The 18747-nt window shown below is 39.8% G+C and overlaps 2 protein-coding genes across 2 annotated transcripts in view; both read left to right on the top strand.

Annotated features, from left to right (window-relative positions):
• LOC137055348 (mucin-2-like) overlaps nt 1-18747 on the top strand; it is a 30617-nt gene that overhangs the window by 3041 nt on the left and 8829 nt on the right. The window contains exon 4 of the mRNA XM_067429073.1: nt 17788-17890. Within this exon, the coding sequence (XP_067285174.1) occupies nt 17788-17890 (103 nt within the window). The remainder of the gene's footprint in view (nt 1-17787; nt 17891-18747) is intronic.
• On the top strand, nt 7-11197 carry LOC137055352 (integumentary mucin A.1-like; the record flags this gene model as incomplete). The annotated part of the gene is made up of 9 exons (XM_067429080.1): nt 7-478; nt 4716-4751; nt 4899-4931; nt 5036-5062; nt 5163-5296; nt 5394-5861; nt 5939-6077; nt 10013-10095; nt 10371-11197. Coding segments are annotated over 6 exons (1032 nt in total), but the record flags the coding sequence as incomplete, so codon positions are not given.

The following is an 18747-nucleotide window of genomic DNA, read 5'->3' as shown; positions in this document are numbered from 1 at the left end:
ACATCAACTGCTACGTCAACTGAACCAACAACTCAAACATCAACTGCCACAACAACAGCTGAACCAACAACAACAACAACTCAAACATCAACTGACACAACAACTGAACCAACTACAACTCAAACATCAACTGCTACAACAACACCTGAACCAACAACAACTCAAACATCAACTGCTACAACCACACCTGAACCAACAACAACTCAAACATCAACTGCTACAACAACACCTGAACCAACAACAACTCAAACATCAACTGCTACAACCACACCTGAACCAACAACAACTCAAACATCAACTGCTACAACCACACCTGAACCAACAACAACTCAAACATCAACTGCTACAACCACACCTGAACCAACAACAACTCAAACATCAACTGCTACAACAACAGCTGAACCAACAACAACTCAAACATCAACTGCTACAACAACAGCTGAACCAACAACAACTCAAACATCAACCCAGGCTACAGGTAAATATAGACCTTTGTATTTGTTAGATCCATAGATTGTAAAAAAAATGGACATATAGTGTCCATGACGTCACCCATAGGATTCTGAATTCAGTTCTGAAGCATAAAGTAGGGTCGAGCTGGCCGTTGCCATCTTTGCAGCACGCCATCACACGTCACTTCTGGATAATTTACAATGGGTAAAAAGACGGGAATTGGTTGGTGCTGAGGTGGCATGATGTAGTGATGTAAGGTTGTTGAACGAATCGTTCTTTTGAGCTGCTTCTCAGCAAGTAACCGGTCGAGCAAGTTCACTAATCAAACTGAATCGAACTGAATCAAACTTTAGTTCCGCGATGATAACGCAAGACGCAAAAGCTGAAGTAGCACAGTCCGACTGAAAAAGAACCGATTTAGGCGGTTAGAACATCTGTCGAAGTGTCAGAGGATTTCCGAGGCGAGGTTGATAGTGGACAACGCAAGTCTGAGGCACGTAGACTACTGGGAATATGCTTATTATGATGACTACTGTTATTAAAAAACATTTTATTAAAACATGCAAAAACTATACGTTTTACTGTAATTTATTGTGCATGCAGATTATTGTCACGCAAATAACTATTTGATTGTTTCAGTATGCATTGATACAGATTATTACTTGATTTGAATGTTCCATTGATATAACATGACACAGAGAAATGTATTAAAAAACATACAAGAAATGCATAGTGACATCATTGCATGATGACGTCAGGAACCTATGAATTGGCTTTTTAAACCGGGTCGTTGGGTGAAACACTCAGTTTCAGTCAATCTTGTGTACCTATAGAGTAGTAGTGCATCCTTCATATCTCTGAAAAGTCTTTAATTTTTAAGAAATATATGCTGTACCGAGTCTTTCCAGAAAAAAACGAGCGCCTGGAGGCGTATCATGTGGGCGGAGCTAAAGAATGACGAGTGCGCACAAAGCGGTGACGTCCTCAAGCGTGGAGAAGAAAACGTTACCCTAATAAACGGCTATCGATCAGATTCAGCTAATACATATATGATCCAGAATCAGATCTGGAGGCTGAAATAAATTGAATAGGAGAAACAGCAACAGCAGGACGTCCGTCTCTGTGGTATGTACTGTATTTAGTGGCCTGTCAACATTTGTGTGTGTTTACTTACAGTTTATGAGGACATGATTCGGTTTATGAACTATTGTATGCGACTAAAACTCAGCAGTAGCAAGCAAAACTTTTTTGTAAAATAAATATTTTGTATGTATTTATACAATTCATAGGGTAGAGGTTGAAAATCAGTGTCTATGGGTATGTGCAATTGCTTATCTAAATAAATGTATAATAAATAAATAAAGATTACAGTTTTAGCACAAGCACATACAGGTACGTCTACTTCATAATATGACATTAAAAAGCTATGTTTGTGGGCAAACATGCCTTCACCTTTTGGTGGTTTGGAATTTCAAAGGGAAACGGAAAACAAGCAAAACAAGCTTTTTCCAAGTCACACAGGTAATGAATGAGCAATTGGCAATATGTCATTTAATTTCACCCTAACTGTATGTAGGCTATATTGGGGGACCATACATACTCTTTATTATGGACGTGGCTGAAAAACATCATCTGGAATTGTAAACTGTCTTGGCACTGAACAAAATCCCTGATTGCAATTTACCCGTGTCGATTAACCGGCAATTAAGTTCCGCATTCCAGGGAAAAGAATCCATTAGCCTGTTTTATAAGGCTGCACAATATATTTAAACCATTTAAAAATCATAACCATAGTGCTATCACAAATTCTTTGATACATTTAAATAATTACATGCGCTGTAGGTTATTTACATGTGTGCAGGTTGCGTGTTTCTTCCAGCATCTCAGAGTAAATACTGCTCCGCACAAACTGCATATGCTTGGGTTTCCGATAACGTTAAATAAGTCTTGCATTTCGTAGTGACGTTTTGCACTGTTATCATTTACATGCATGGAGCTGTCTCTGCAGCTCAGTTAACAAACTCCATCTCTGCATAAACTGTGAGTTTGAGTTGCTTGTAACATTCCTCTGGGAACACAACATGCGTCAATTTGCCAGATTTGTAAGGTAAGTCATAAACCTAAACGCCAACACAGGTTAATACATCAATAGGCTTCTAAATATGGGAATTTTTGTTAATCATGACTTCAAAATAAATGTTTAAACCCTTGCTGTGTAGTATTTATATTGTAAACAAGTGGCCAAATATAAAAAAAATAAGGTGGACACATTGTTAAATGTTGTTTTGCTGATATTAAACACGGATTTTATCATGCTGTAAAGTATAACAAATATGACCAAGTTGTTGGTGACCCTCTGCAGGCATTGGATATAATGCATAATGTATGTTTATATATATATATATATACTCAGCTAAAAGATTATTAGGAACACCTGTTCAATTTCTCATGAATGCAATTATCTAATCAACGAATCACATGGCAGTTGCTTCAATTTAGGGCTGTGGTCCTGGTCAAGACAATCTCCTGAACTCCAAACTGAATGTCAGAATGGGAAAGAAAGGTGATTTAAGCAATTTTGAGCGTGGCATGGTTGTTGGTGCCTGACGGCCGATCTGAGTATTTCACAATCTGCTCAGTTACTGGATTTTCACACACAACCATTTCTAGGTTGAGAATGGTGTGAAAAGGGAAAAACATCCAGTATGCGGCAGTCCTGTGGGAGAAAATGCCTTTATTGATACTAGAGGTCAGAGGAGAATGAGCCGACTGATTCAAGCTGATAGAAGAGCAACTTTGACTGAAATAACCACTCGTTACAACCGAGGTATGCAGCAAAGCATTTGTGAAGCCACAACACACACAACCTTGAGGAGGATGGGCTACAACAGCAGAAGACCCCAACGGGTACCACTCATCTCCACTACTAATAGGAAAAAGAGGCTACAATTTGCACAAGCTCACCAAAATTGTACAGTTGAAGACTGGAAAAATGTTGCCTGGTCTGATGAGTCTCGATTTCTGTTGATTAAATCAATCAATCAATCAACTTTATTTATATAGCGCTTTTACAATGACGATTGTTTCAAAGCAGCTTCACAGTGTTAAACAGGTCAATATTGCAACAAAATTTGATTTGGCTAGTTTGATTTGGATATTTTATAGAACTAAATATTACCTAATTAATACATTTAATTTGTATATTTAGTTTAGAATAACTTGGATCATAATTTTAGTGTCCCCAACTTAGCAAGCCAAGCCAAACGTGACAGTGGCAAGGAACCAAAACTCCATCAGGGCATGATGGAGAAAAATAAACCTTGGGAGAAACCAGACTCAGTCGGGGTGCCATTTCTCCTCTGGCCTATTATTAAACAGTGTATAATTATTATTCTGCCAACCCTGCAAGTCATAAATCATATTAGATAGGAATGGTAGGAATGATGGTAGAGTCAGAATTTGGCGTAAACAGAATGAGAACATGGATCGATCATGCCTTGTTAGCACTGTGCAGGCTGGTGGTGGTGGTGTAATGGTGTGGGGGATGTTTTCTTGGCACACTTTAGGCCCCTTACTGCCAATTGGGCATCGTTTAAATGCCACGGCCTACCTGAGCATTGTTTCTGACCATGTCCATCCATTTATGACCACCATCACCACTGAAAGCACCAACAGTGGGCACGTGAGCATCAGAACTGGAACACAGAGCAATGGAAGAAGGTGGTCTGGTCTGATGAATCATGTTTTCTTTTACATCACATGGATGGCCGGGTGCGTGTGCGTCACTTACCAGGGGAACACATGGCACCAGGATGCACTATGGGAAGAAGGCAAGGCGGCAGAGGCAGTGTGATGCTTTGGGCAATGTTTTGCTGGGAAACCTTGGATCCTGCCATTCATGTGGATGTTACTTTGACACGTACCACCTTCCTAAGCATTGTTGCAGACCATGTTCACCCTTTCATTGAAACAGTATTCCTATCTAACAATCTAATACTTCTCTGCCTATCAACTCCATAATCATGCAAATTCATGTATCAGTGCATGATTAAATTGGAATAAAGAAAAGGTGAGGTCATGAGGTATTTAAATGTGTTTGAATAAGTTCATACATCCGGGCTTGTGTTTATTTCTAAAGAACGGGGCACCTGAAGAGTGAGAATATGTTGAGTTCAGTTCAGCAAGTCAAATATCATAAGTCCATACAACATTTTAATGTATTGTATAGAAGTGTTTTATAATTTTATGTTCTTTTTTAACAGACACTACAATAGTACCTACAACATCACCACAGACAGGTAATTAAAGACCTTTAAATTACACTGAAATGCTTCCACCACAACTTCCTGTTTCCATAAAAAATACATCAACACAGGACAGAAAACTGCCCTCTTCAAGTGTGATTGTGAAGTATTTAATGTTATTTGTATGGTTCATTCTTTCAGCATCCACCACAGCAACCACCACAGCCACAACAAGTATTAATGCTTCGACTAATAGATGACTCATCATGTGACTATACAATGTGTATTCAATGTACTCACAAGTGTTTTAAAAATTAAATACTATTTTTCTTTAATAGCCAATTCAACAACAACTGCATGGACAGGTATTTACTGACATTTGAATTAATAGTGCATTCACGTCAGAATTGCCATAATTGTGAGATTCTGCTTCATTTGTATTTTTTGTGTTCATTTTCTCCGCAGCACCAGCGATATTCTATCCATTTGGTTCAGTGGCAGGAGACACTGAAATTCTTGAAAATGGGGGTGACACCTACAGTTATGTTGCCTTCTCCACTCCATTTACGTTCTTTGGTCGCAAGTACAACAAGACATACGTGAGACTTCAGTTCCATTGCTAATATGAATGCAAATGCTGTGATAAGCCAGCTCATATTTTACTGGTTGATTTTTAACTGATTTCACTTATTTCAGGTTAATAATAACGGACTCATTACATTCAACCAACCTTTGCCAGAAGCTGAACCTTACCGCTTTCCCACACATGGAGCTGAAGATTACATTGCTCCGCTCTGGACTAACCTCAGTGCCTTTGGATTTGGCAAATACTCATATCGTCAGTACACTAATGGAAGTGTGCTCACTCGCGCCTCTCAGGATATAAACCAGTATTTCCCTCAGAGGGGCTTCACTGCTTCTTGGGTCTTTGTTGCAACATGGAACTATGCTCAGACATGGGATCTAAATGTATTTAATCTTCACTTAGCAAATAGTTTTTCTTTTTTCAGGTACAAAGTCACATAATGTGTAGACTACGAAACATGACGTTGTTTATTTTCTTTTCAGGCAATCACCTTTCAAGTGGTTTTAATTTCAGGCGGTGATTTTTCTTTCATTCTGATAAATTATGGTGACTGTGCTGTGATATCTCTTCCAGTGCAGGTAAACAAACCTCACAGGACTGAAATAATATTCTATACTAACTCTGTATGTATTAAAAACTGTATGTATTTAAATAGGCTGGATATGACACAATAAACTCCACTGACTACTATGTCATTCATTATGCAAATAATGGCAGCTCCATCCCAAATCTCAAGAGCACGAGTAACGTGAATGTTCCGGGTCGTTGGGCCTTTCTTGTGAACAATGGAACAGGTAGGACTTTCATCAAAATTATGTCTTGTCTTGTTATTATTGTCAGTTTTTATATACACTATACTGCCCAAAGTTTTGAGACACTCCTCCAAATCATTGAATCCATGTGTTCCAATAACTTCCATGGCCATAGGTGTATAAAATCAAGCACATTGGCATGCAGACGGTTCTACAAACATTATTTTGTGGAAGAATGGGTCGCTCTCAGGAGCTCAGTGAATTCAAGCATGTGACTGTGATGGGTTGCCACCTGTGCAATAAGTCCATTCGTGAAATTTACTCACAACTAAATATTCCACGGTCAACTTTTAGTGGTATTATAACAGAGTGGAAGCAATTGGGAACAACAGCAACGCTGCCATGAGGTGGTAGGCCATGTAAAATCACAGAGTGGGGTCAGCGCATGCTGAGGGTCGCGGTGTGCAGAAGTCAATATCTACAGACCTTCAAACTTCCTGTGGCCTTCAGATTATCTCAAGAACAGTGTGTAGAGAGCTTCATGGAATGGGTTTCCATGGCTGAGCATCTCATCCAAGCCTTACATCAACAAGTGCAATTCAAAGCGTTGAATGCAGTGGAGTAAAGCAGCCGCCACCGTACTCTAGAGCAGTGGTTTTCAAACCTGTCCTTGAGGACCCCCAGCCCTGCACATTTTGTATGTCTCCCATATTAGGTATCGTCCACATGTACTCGAGTATTTTTATTACTAGAGTTTTACCTCCTCCGTTTTAAAAAACAATCGCGTCCACACAAGCACGGTTTTAAAGAAAAATCTGTCCACATGAGAACTCAAAACTACGGTATGATTGGCTGCCTGATTTCCACATGGGTCCCATCCATGGCACCGATGCACATTGCACTGACTGAGGGATGCCATGGGCTCAAGTGAAACCCTTCTACAAGTTCCTTTACTTTGGACTCAGTGACAGGTAACTGTATATACAAAGGTGCAGGGCCGAACTGGACTGTAATAGCTTCACACACTTGCTTTACTATTTTGTATTATTGCATTCTGGCACCTTTGTTCTGCAATAAAATGAAATAACTGAACATGTATCTGTAGGCTATAGCTACATGTGATTAGCGCTTTTAGTAGAGTCCATGCACCGCATAGACTCGACTCACGTAAATCAAAAGGACATGGAAATGGACATGGAAAATCTGACATCAAACAAAGGAGAGAACGGTGCGCATTTCGACTTAAAAAGCCGAAATCTCCAGTTTCACCATCTACACGACAATGCTGTAACTGGAGTTTCTAAAAATCTTCACCCTGGCCGGAGTTTTAAAAAAAGTCTGGTTTCAGTAACCGGATACAGCGTTTGCGTGTGGACGAACAGCCAAACTGCGTAGAAAAAGCTGCGGTTTTGAAAATACCCATGTTCGTGTGGACAGGGCCTTAGACACATCCACTTTAGGTCTTGCAGTCTCTAATAAGGAGCCCATGAGTTGAATCAGGTGTGTTAGATAAGGGAGACAAAAAAACATGCAGTGCTGGGTTGGGCTTGACCCCTTATTCACTGAAAGAACTCTAAGTCTTCAGCATACCAAGATATTTTGGACAATTTCATGCTTCGTTATTCAAACTTTGTGGGAACAGTTTGGGGACAGCCCCTTCCTGTTCCAACATGACAGCGCACCAGTGCACAAAGCAGGGTCCATAAAGACAGATGAGAGAGTTTGGTGTGGAGGAATGTGACTGGCCTACACAGAGTCCTGATCCCAACCTGATAAAGCACTTTTGGGATGAAGTCGAGCTTAGATTGCGAGCCAGGCCTACTCCTCCAACAACAGTGTCTGACTTCACAAATGCGCTTCTAGAAGAAAAGTGCCATAAACATGCTCCTAAACCTTGTGGAAATCCATATATATATATATATATATATATATATATATATATATAGTGTGTGTGTGTGTGTCACGCACCAGTGGTGATCACAACTCAAGAAGATGAAGGACTAGGAACAGGATTTTAGTAAACAGCACTTTAATAGATTACTCACACACTGGTTAACATAGACTTGTATCTGGGCGGGTATAAAGAAGGGTCTACAGACGGACAAAGACAGAGTGAACACAGAGGAACTAAATGCACACACAGAAGATGAACATAACAAGGGGGTCAGGTGATACAGATGACTAACACAGCAGGACTAAACTAAACTAATGAGGGATGACGGTGGCAACAGACAGACATGTGACAGTACGCCCCCTCCGAAAAGGCGCGTCCTCGCACCATAACGGGAACCTCTGAGGAGGGAGGGCGGGGGCGCCGGAGGAGGGCGCAGAAACAGGACCTGTAAACAGACAGACAGAAAAGACAACAAGGAACAAGAGTCCAGGGAGGAGTGGAAGGTGGGACCCAGGTGGAGCCGACGTACCGAGGGAGCCCTGCAATGCCAAATGGCCGATGGTCCTTGCTAGAGCCGAGGGAGGAAGGAGGGAGGGCGTAGGAGCCAGGATGACAGGTCGAGGTGGAGCAGAGCCCCCGGAGGCTGTAGGCGGAGCCACAGGCTTCAACCTTTCAGGGATCGGTGACTCCCAGCGGATCCGAGGGTAACCGTGCCACTGAGAGTAGGCTGAGGTGAAGATGAGGGACTGATTGGAGGAAATGATGACTGGTCTGTAAGAGTGGCTGAAGACTGAAGAGGAGACTAAAGACAACAGATACTGGTGACAGGACAATGGCTGTAGATGGCAGTTTGGAGAGGTGGTGGGAGAGGGAGGATGAGTGGGGTTAACAAGACTGATGAATAAGGTTCAGATGAGATGAGGGGGCACAGAACATTGGTCTCTCCGCACGAAAACAAACTGTCCATAATGTTCCAACCGTACTCACTCTCAGTGGCGGGAGGGTGGGCGGTGCTCGTCTCCATTCCCTCGAACTCCACGAGGACTCCCTCGGCGATGGAAGGGTCAGTCGGCTCGCACACCTGGTCAGATGGATTCCCCTCAGGCATCGGATTAGATGTCCGGCTCTGACATCGCTGCCGAGGTCTTCTCACCGTCTGTGGTGGGCACGTCCTGCCATTCCTCGCAGCGAGGTGGTACTGGGCTGGGTCCTGGATCAGGAGTGGGGCAGCATCCACGACAGTCAACGGTGAGTTGCAGGATGCCAGCACCCACTCCACATATGATGAAAAGCTCTCTCAAAGACCCTTCCCGGACAACTGTGCTCGAGTGGCGGTGTTGAGACCCACAAACAGGAACGAGTACAGGCAGTAGTCTGGGAAGGTGGTCTGATGGGTGAGATCCAAGAAGAGTTCTAAATGTCTCTCGAGGGAGCTTTCTTCCTGCTCCAGGCACATGAGCCTGACCGCTGGATGGTCCATGGTGCACGCAGGGGAAAAAACAGAAAACAAAACACTGAACACGAAAACGAAACAAATTAAAACTCCTACGGAACATCAACCTTTTTGTTTGCTTTAGTTTGTTTGGTCCCTCGATCTCTTACGCACCAGTGGTGATCATAACTCACAAAGATGAAGATGAAGAAGGAACAGGACTTTAGTAAACAACACTTTAATAGATTACTCACACACTGGTTAACATAGACTTGTATCTGGCCGGGTGACGGACAAAGATAGAAGGTGCGTCTCAATCAGCTCCCTAGTTCAGTAGTCAGGGAACTGATCAGGGAGTCAGCCCATTGACTTATGTCCTAATCAGTGCCCTGACTAGTGAACTAGGGAGCTGATTGAGATGCAGGGAGAGTGAACACAGAGGAACTAAATACACACACAGAAGATGATGATAACGAGGGGGACAGGTGATACAGATGATGACCAATTAACACAGCAGGACTAAACTAAACTAATGAGGGATGCCGGTGGCAACAGACAGACATGTGACAGTGTGTGTATATTTATATACAGTATATATGTTGTGTGTGTGTGTGTTATTACGTCTTATTATGTGTGTGTGTTTCCTTTTAGAAAATGTGTTAGGAGTTCAAATGAAACTTAGGTCATTTTTAGACCTGACTCAGACTGGAAACACTGAGGTTGTTCTGCAGCAAGTAAGTCGCACTTTTCACTCAAACGCTGTTGTATGGAAGACATTTCTGCCTCAGAGTAAAAACATTTTTTTAAATATATTCATATATCTCTGACTGTATATCTGATAGTGGTGTCTTTATTTCTTTATTTCTTAATTATTTATTCATATATCTCTGACTTTATATCTGATAGTGGTGTCTTTATTTCTTTATTTCTAACAGATTTAACCAATAATACAATAGAGTACAATGGAAATAAAGTACATTTTGATCTATATGTCTATCTTTGTTTTTAGATCAAACAAGAGCTGGTCAATTATGGAGTGTCAAGTTCCTTTAAGATAAAGTTCAGAAAAGTCAAAAAGACACAGCCGTAATACATGGAAGAGACTTAAAACATTTAAAATGGTGACCTTGAAGATTTAAAGCTGATACAGAGAAGAATGTCATGAAGTTAAAGGAACCTATATATTTTCTCTTCCTTCAACTTCTTATTCTCACACACAGTATTTATAACATAAATCATGTCTTTACCATATCCATCCATATGTAATGAAATGTGACAAACAATGACAATGTGAATATGGAAAAATTAGATAATGTAACAAAAATGTATAATTTATGTTCAAAAATATTTTAGCTTGAATAATAATCATTCTTTCTTTTTTCTTTGTCCTATCATGCTTTGTGTTATCAGATAAACATGTGTGAGGAGGTTAAACTGATCAAACATGTCTGTAGCATGTACACAATGCAATTAAACCTGTTCTTTGTCTACAACTCCCATTTACCAGAAACATTGCTCATCCATATCAAAATATGTTATATGGACTATGCTCATGGACATACTGTTTAAAAAAATATATTTATTGAACAATTTTTCAGTTTTGTTTATGGTTTTTGAGAAAGAGTGCATGTTTATGTTCACAATCTGAATTGCCTCTAAAAGTGAGAAATTATTTTATGACAAAATACCTTATAGTTTGGAAATCAAGCATTGACGTCAACTACAAATTATGCTTTTTCTCCCCCCATTTTCAAAGCTTACTTAAAATTTGTTTATTTTATTGTGCATTTGAGGACATTTACCTGTGTGTTTGTGTCGAGAACATGCCGAAACGGTTATTTACACTCTAAAAAATGCTGGGTTAAAAACAACCCAAGTTGGGTTGAAACTGCACCGACCCAACAATTGGGTTGTTTTAACCCAATGGTTGAGTTGTTCTTACCCAGCAATTGGGTTGTCTTAAGCAACATTTAACCCAACCACTGGGTTAAAACAACTCAACCATTGGGTTAAAACAACCCAATTGATGGGTCGGTGCAGTTTCAACCAAACTTGGGTTGTTTTTAACCCAGCATTTTTTAGAGTGTAGAAGCCTAAATGCAATTAATACATTATTTTTATTTTACATAGTTAAATAGTAATTTACCTGATTCATTTTATGTGGAGGAAATTGAAAGGGATATTTACATTAGGTTGATGCAGTTAATATTTACAGTAATGCAAGGAGTTAATTGTATAATCATCTAAAATGTGTGTGTATAATTTAGAGTGCATTTATAATACATTAGTGATATTTGAGGAATATAGGGCCGTTTTGGAGTTTTTTACCTTTAAACGCATGTACCTTTAAGACTCTCGCGAGAATGTTGAGGACAAAGGAAAAAAGTTATCTGTGATCTGAGTCAGGCAAGGAGAGAGTGGAGACTCACAGTTTTTTGACCTTTTCTCTCTCTCGTTAATTAATCATTTTATTTTTTGTAATATTCTTGTGATTATGGTTTTGTTGCTAACCGAGTAAAAAGATACATTTTCACACAAGTGGTTCTGTGGATTTATTAATGTGGATTCGGACGAAGAGAGTGGACAAAGCGTTAAGCTAGGGCTTCATTCAGTGAAAACCTACAATTTTAGGGAAGATTCTCAAGAGAGTCAGCCTACAAAGGGACACACATGGTATCTGCCTCATCACGGAGTTAGACATCCAGTTAAGCAAAAACTGCGTTTTGTTTTTGATTGTGGAGTGAGCTTTCAAGGAACATCACTTAACCAACAGCTTCTGCAGGGATCAGACCTAACAAGCTCGCTGGTGTAGGTCCTCTTAAGGTTCCGACAAGAGACTGTGGTCATGGCTGGGGTAGAGGCTATGTTCCACCGGCTAAGTCAGAGTCAGCAATGAAGACACAGATTTCTTCAGGTTTCTTTGGTGGCCCGAGGGAAACTGCGAGCAGGCACTTTTTGAACACAAGATGTTGATCCACATTTTCGGTGCGACGTCTTCACCAAGTGTTGCAACCTTTGCACTTCAGAAATGTGCTACAGATTTTGAGGATGAATTTGCTCCAGAAGCTGCCAAAACAGTGCAGAACATTTTTTATGTAGACGATTGCCTTAAGTCAGTTACGGATGAAGACAGCAATCAGCCTTTGCGCTGACTTGAGGAGCATGTTGGCCAGAGGTGGATTTCGACTAACGAAATGGTCGAGTAACAGTCGAAGACTGCTCAACTCCATTCCTGAAGGGGAAAGGGCCCAGGGTTTTCAGAGTTTAACTCACCAATGGAGAGAGCATTGGGAGTTCATTGGTGTGCCAAAACGGATCAGTTCAAGTTCAAAATCAACCTCAAAGTTCGACCATACATGAGAAGAGTCCTGCTTTCCCTCATCTGTTCCATTTTGATCCGTTGGATCAAGGTTTCCTTGCTCCAGTGGCACTGCCTGCCAAAAGAATCCTGCAAGACTTATGCCGGCAGAAGTATAGCTGGGATGAAGATCTGACTTATAATGTCATTAAGAGTTGTAAAAAGTGGATGTCTGGTTTGCAACAGCTTGAGACTTTCGGAATTGGCAGATGTGTTAAGTCAAAGCAGTTTGGTGCCCCCGTCTTTGCACAGTTACATCATTTCGCTGATGCTAGTGAAGACGCATACGGAACAACAAGTTACCTACTGTTACTCACTGCGAGCGGTGAAGCTCAATCCACCCTGATTATGGCAAAGGCAAGAGTTGCGCCCTTAAAGTCTCCAACCATACGAAGAATGGAACTGACTGCAGCAACAGTTGCCGTCAAGATGGACAAGCTTCTGAAGAAAGAGCTTGAACTAATACAGCAGTCACAAAGCAGTGATTACCACCCCACATCTACAAAAAACCTTAACAATTACACTTGCAATAAATACTTTTGTGAAAATTAAATTATTAAATACAATTAAAAAATGTTAAAATATTTGTTAAATAGTTTTATTTATCATGTTTTATTTTTCTGATGTGTTTTTGTTAAGTCATGGTAATATTGTTATTTACAGTGCTTGTTAATTACAGTGGTTATTCATTCACAAACATAATGGTCCCTGTTTTTTGTTTTTTTTATTCATAGATAATAACAAATTCGATTTTGATATTTTGTACCACTCAAATAGGAAATGTTCCTGGTTTCCATTTCAGAAATCTAGTCACCTTAACACAGAGAACACTATGTTGCTTGGTAGTAGAAAATCTGGTTTTCAAAAAAGGGTGTAACCAGTTTTTCACCAAGAAAGGTGGGTAGCCTTTAGTCTGTGAGCGGTATTAACCTGTTGCCCATAGTGAAATAAGCTAGCTAGCTGCAGGCTAGTGTTAGCCTACATTTAATCAGTGCAGGGAAATGTTTAGCAAGATATTCACTAAAGGGGCAAGGTATTCAAATTAATGTTTAGCAAGATGTTCTTCATCAAAATTTCTCCATTCAGCTTGGTTCATCAACCATAACTCCATCCAGGACAGCCAGGAACCTTGGAGTTGTGATTGATGACCAGTTAAACTTCACTGACCACATTACTGCAACAGCCCGGTCCTGCAGATTTGCTTTATACAACATTAGATAGATTAGACCCTTCCTATCAGAACAGTCTGCACAACAAGCTCTTGTTCTCTCAGTCTAGACTACTGTAATGCTCTTCTGGCTGGGCTTCCGGCATGCACTATCAAACCCTTGCAGCTGATCCAGAATGCAGCGGTGAGAGTGGTCTTTAATGAGCCGAATGGAGCACACGTCACGCCTCTCTTCATCAGACTGCACTGGTTGCCAATGGCTGATCGCATCAAATTCAAGGCACTGGTGCTCATCTACAAAGCAACCACTGACTCTGTACCAATATACCTAAACTCACCTGTTCAGACTTACACACCCTCCAGAAGCTTGCGTTCTGCGAGTGAACCGCGCCTCGTGGTTCCATCCCAAAGGGGCATGAAATCGCTCTCACGAAAATTTTCCTGGACCGTTCCCACCTGGTGGAATGACCTGCCGATCTCAATTTGAGCTGCCGAGTCTGTAGCCATTTTTAAAAAACATCTTAAGACACATCTTTTCCACTTGCACCTGACCAATAAAGACTAGCACTTAACTATCCAATTAAATTGTGTTTGTCCCAACAACAACAACAAAAAAATGTGTGTGTACTGTGCTCGATTAACTGAGACTTCTTACAGCTCTTACAGGTTGTTGGCCTTGTTTGTTTCGTTGCTTCTATTGCTCTCCCCTTTTTGGAAGTCGCTTTGGATAAAAGCGTCTGCTAAATGATTAAATGTAAATGTTCATATTAAATCATTGCCCATGGCCCTTTTAGCAGACTTGACAACAGATGCGTCAGCAGCACCCCAGTCTCCCCATAACTGCACCCCTCCCTGTCCCAGTAAAGAAGGTGAGCAACATTGTGTTAATGACTTGCATCATTCCAGGGAGTCTGTGTGGGGTTCTCTGTCTCTCGTGCTTTTTACCAGCAAAAAAAGAAAATGGAATATTTGACAGAAATCAAAGAAATTATTTTCTCACATAATGACTATTATGACATAACAAAACAACCTTCTGTCTGCAGTACTAGATGCATTTAGAAACAATATGTAGCTTACCTCTACCTACATGTAAGTTACAGACGATATCAAAATTCAGTTCGATGCATCATTTAGACTGAATTTTGGTCTTTAAATGACATCTATAGATACAGATTTTATTTTTCCCATCATGAAGAGCAACATATTTAAATAGCTTGCACGCGCACACACACACACACGCACACGCACACAAACACAAATCTATAATGTCTAATGTATGTAATCAAGTGGTGGTAATACACAACAAGGTAATTTGGGTCAATGTTCTGTAGTGGTAGTGTCATTTATTGGTATATGGCATATTTTAAAATATATATAAATATACTCTTTATATCAATATCCACAACAGCTGTGCAGAAGGGGCCAAATTATATTTTTTTGTCATGGGGTACAAAATTTCTGCCGGCGCTCCTTGTGTATACTCCTAAATATTTTCTTACTTTCTTTTTACAGATTCAAGAGAGAAAAGCATAAGATGTGATAACTTGGATTTGCTTTTTACTATTATCTATATAGCTATTTAAAAAATTGAATTTTGTGATTTATCAATGAGTGATACAAAGTGGAGAATTGTGATGGAAAAAATTTAATCATAGTAGAAACTCTTCCATCACGTTTGTTTTTTCATTCTTTAATGAATTGCTGGCTGTGTTTCAACAAAACATATTTTCTTGTTTCCCCATAAACAGTGACAGAACGTGTTTAAAAGCAGCGATACTTCCTGCTAACACACAGAAGGCGCAAGAGCAGCTTAGAAGAAGGGTAAGTCCAATCTTTCAATTTAATGTTACACTCCATAAGCTGTACTCTCTCACAATTTGTCCTTATTTGTGTAATGAAATTAACTCTAATATTAAATTATGATATTATAATTTTCTAAAAATATAATACATTAATTTAAAGCAATTAGCTAATCAAGTAGCTTAATGTGTTTATTATTGTATAAAACAGCAGTGTGTTCAATAAATATTCAATGTTATTTATTAGTAATGCATTGTTATGATAATAATAATAATATGTAATGTCGTAAAAATATAAGTAATCTGTTGTTAAAGGGTTAGTTCACCCAAAAATTTAAATTATGTCATTAATAACTCTAATGTCGTTCCACACCCGTAAGACCTCATTCATCTTCGGAACACAGTTATTTATACAGTTTATATTTAGTCAGAGATCTTTTCTGTTCCTCCATTGAATGTACATACGGTGCACTGTCCCTTTCCAGAAAGGTAATAAAAACATCATTAACGTATCCATATGTGACATCAGTTGGTTAGTTATAATTTATTCAGCTTTATTCAGCATTGTCTTCTCTTCCGGGTTTGTTTTCAATCTGCATTCGCGACTCTGCAGTGTCGCTGCTGACGTGTTACAGTATCTTGTGCGCCCGAGCTTCGTTTTACAGTCTGAGGGAGATACACGCTGTATTCAAGCTATCTTACATTGTTTGTATTTTGGTATTGCTATTTTTTTTTTTTTTATGGTGCATAAGTGTGCATGTCGCAGATGTCCTAAACGCCAAAAATAACCACAGTGACTTAAAAGTGCATTACCAATGCTGACAACTAACCAACTGATGTCACATATTGAAAACTTTGATTATGTTTTTATTGCCTTTCTGGAAAGGGACAGTATACCGCCTGTCTTAAGGGTGTGGAAGGGCATTAGGATGAGTCATTAACGACATCATTTTAATGTGGGGGTGAACTAACCCTTTACAGATGTCTAATATAAAGTGTCCGTTTTTTCCAACCGATTATGATATTATCATTTCTATTATTTAAGATTAACATTTTAGTGAGAATAATACATTTTATTAGATTACAGATTACAGAAGAAGGACTCCTGCGTGCTGGTTTTATCTCTGACTTCCTCATCATGCGATTTTCTCGGGTTTCACAGCTTCTGCTGCTGCTCATATCACTCCTGGCACTGAGTAAGATTTTTTTGATTATCAGTCTTAATGTGGCAAAAGAAACTATAAATTTACAATTTAATGTTTTAATCATCTCCTTCTGTTTAACAGCCTGGGCACAATCAACAACTGAACCAACTACAACTCAAACATTAACTGACCCAACAACAACTGAGCCAACTACAACAACTCAAACATCAACTGACACAACAACAACTGAGCCAACAACTCAAACATCAACTACTACTACAACAGCTGAACCAACAACTCAAATATCAACTGCTACAACAACAGCTGAACCAACAACTCAAATATCAACTGCTACAACAACAGCTGAACCAACAACTCAAATATCAACTACTACAACAACACCTGAACCAACAACTCAAATATCAACTGCTACAACAACACCTGAACCAACAACAACTCAAACATCAACTGCTACAACAACACCTGAACCAACAACTCAAATATCAACTGCTACAACAACAACTGAACCAACAACAACTCAAACATCAACTGCTACAACAACACCTGAACCAACAACTCAAATATCAACTGCTACAACAACAGCTGAACCAACAACTCAAATATCAACTACTACAACAACACCTGAACCAACAACTCAAATATCAACTGCTACAACAACACCTGAACCAACAACTCAAATATCAACTGCTACAACAACACCTGAACCAACAACAACTCAAACATCAACTGCTACAACAACACCTGAACCAACAACTCAAATATCAACTGCTACAACAACAGCTGAACCAACAACAACTCAAACATCAACTGCTACAACAACAGCTGAACCAACAACTCAAATATCAACTGCTACAACAACAGCTGAACCAACAACTCAAATATCAACTACTACAACAACACCTGAACCAACAACTCAAATATCAACTGCTACAACAGCTCAACCAACAACTCAGACATCAATTGCTATAACAGCTGTACCAACAACAAATCAAACAGCTGCTACAACAACAACTCAAACAACATCAACAAAGGCTTCAGGTAAATATAGACCTTTGTATGTTAGATCCATACGTAGACTGTAAAAAAAAATATGGACGTAGTGTCCGTGACGTCACCCATAGGATTCTGAAGAGCAGTTTCGAAGTTTAAAGTAAGGTTGAGCTGGGCGTTGCCAACTTGGCAGCACGTCATTGTGCGCCAATCTCGTATAACTGACAGTGGGCAAAGAGGCGGGATGTGGGTGGAGCAGAGGTGATGTGATGACAGCAGACAAACGGTTATCCACCTGTCACTCAATTAATGAATTATGCTGAACTTTAAGGCTTTATATAATGTAAACAAGTTAGTTCATCCCCTCACAGTTGTCATGAAAAGCAAAATTATCACCATAACCATAATTTGTACCAAGCTGTAAACATGTTTTTTTTTCTGCTGTAAATTTGGGCATTTTAACATGGGGCTCAGTGAGATTCTGCTCTCTTTTGGAGCCTGTCCCTAGCCCCCAGTTATTGAATTGCAGTATTAGCTTCAAGAGAAGCTGGGGGAGGTTGCAGCTTGGTTAGATTCAATGCATCGTCACGTCAGAAATATCAGATATATTATGCCGCGTTCCAGGCAATCCATAATCTGCAATCCATAATCATTTCAGCCCATAAAAGTACACTGAAATGGCAGTCAAACCCTTTACTTCCCACCCATAAACTTGTACTAGATCGATGTTCTCCCAGTTACGAGCTCTGACGTCAAATAGCCCACGATACAACAATGGCAGCCCCTACTGAGGCAGTGTTTAATGGAAGTTGTACATTAAAAACCAAATCATTTATTAAAATAAGGTATTGCTCTAACGTTATTTAACAGCAGCTTTTCTAGCGTTAGCTAGTTTTTTAGTCCAT

Source organism: Pseudorasbora parva, chromosome 21, assembly GCF_024679245.1.
Source record: "Pseudorasbora parva isolate DD20220531a chromosome 21, ASM2467924v1, whole genome shotgun sequence".
Lineage (NCBI taxonomy): Eukaryota > Metazoa > Chordata > Actinopteri > Cypriniformes > Gobionidae > Pseudorasbora > Pseudorasbora parva.
Note: the sequence above shows the minus strand (reverse complement) of the source record. Positions and strands in the feature narration are given on the sequence as shown.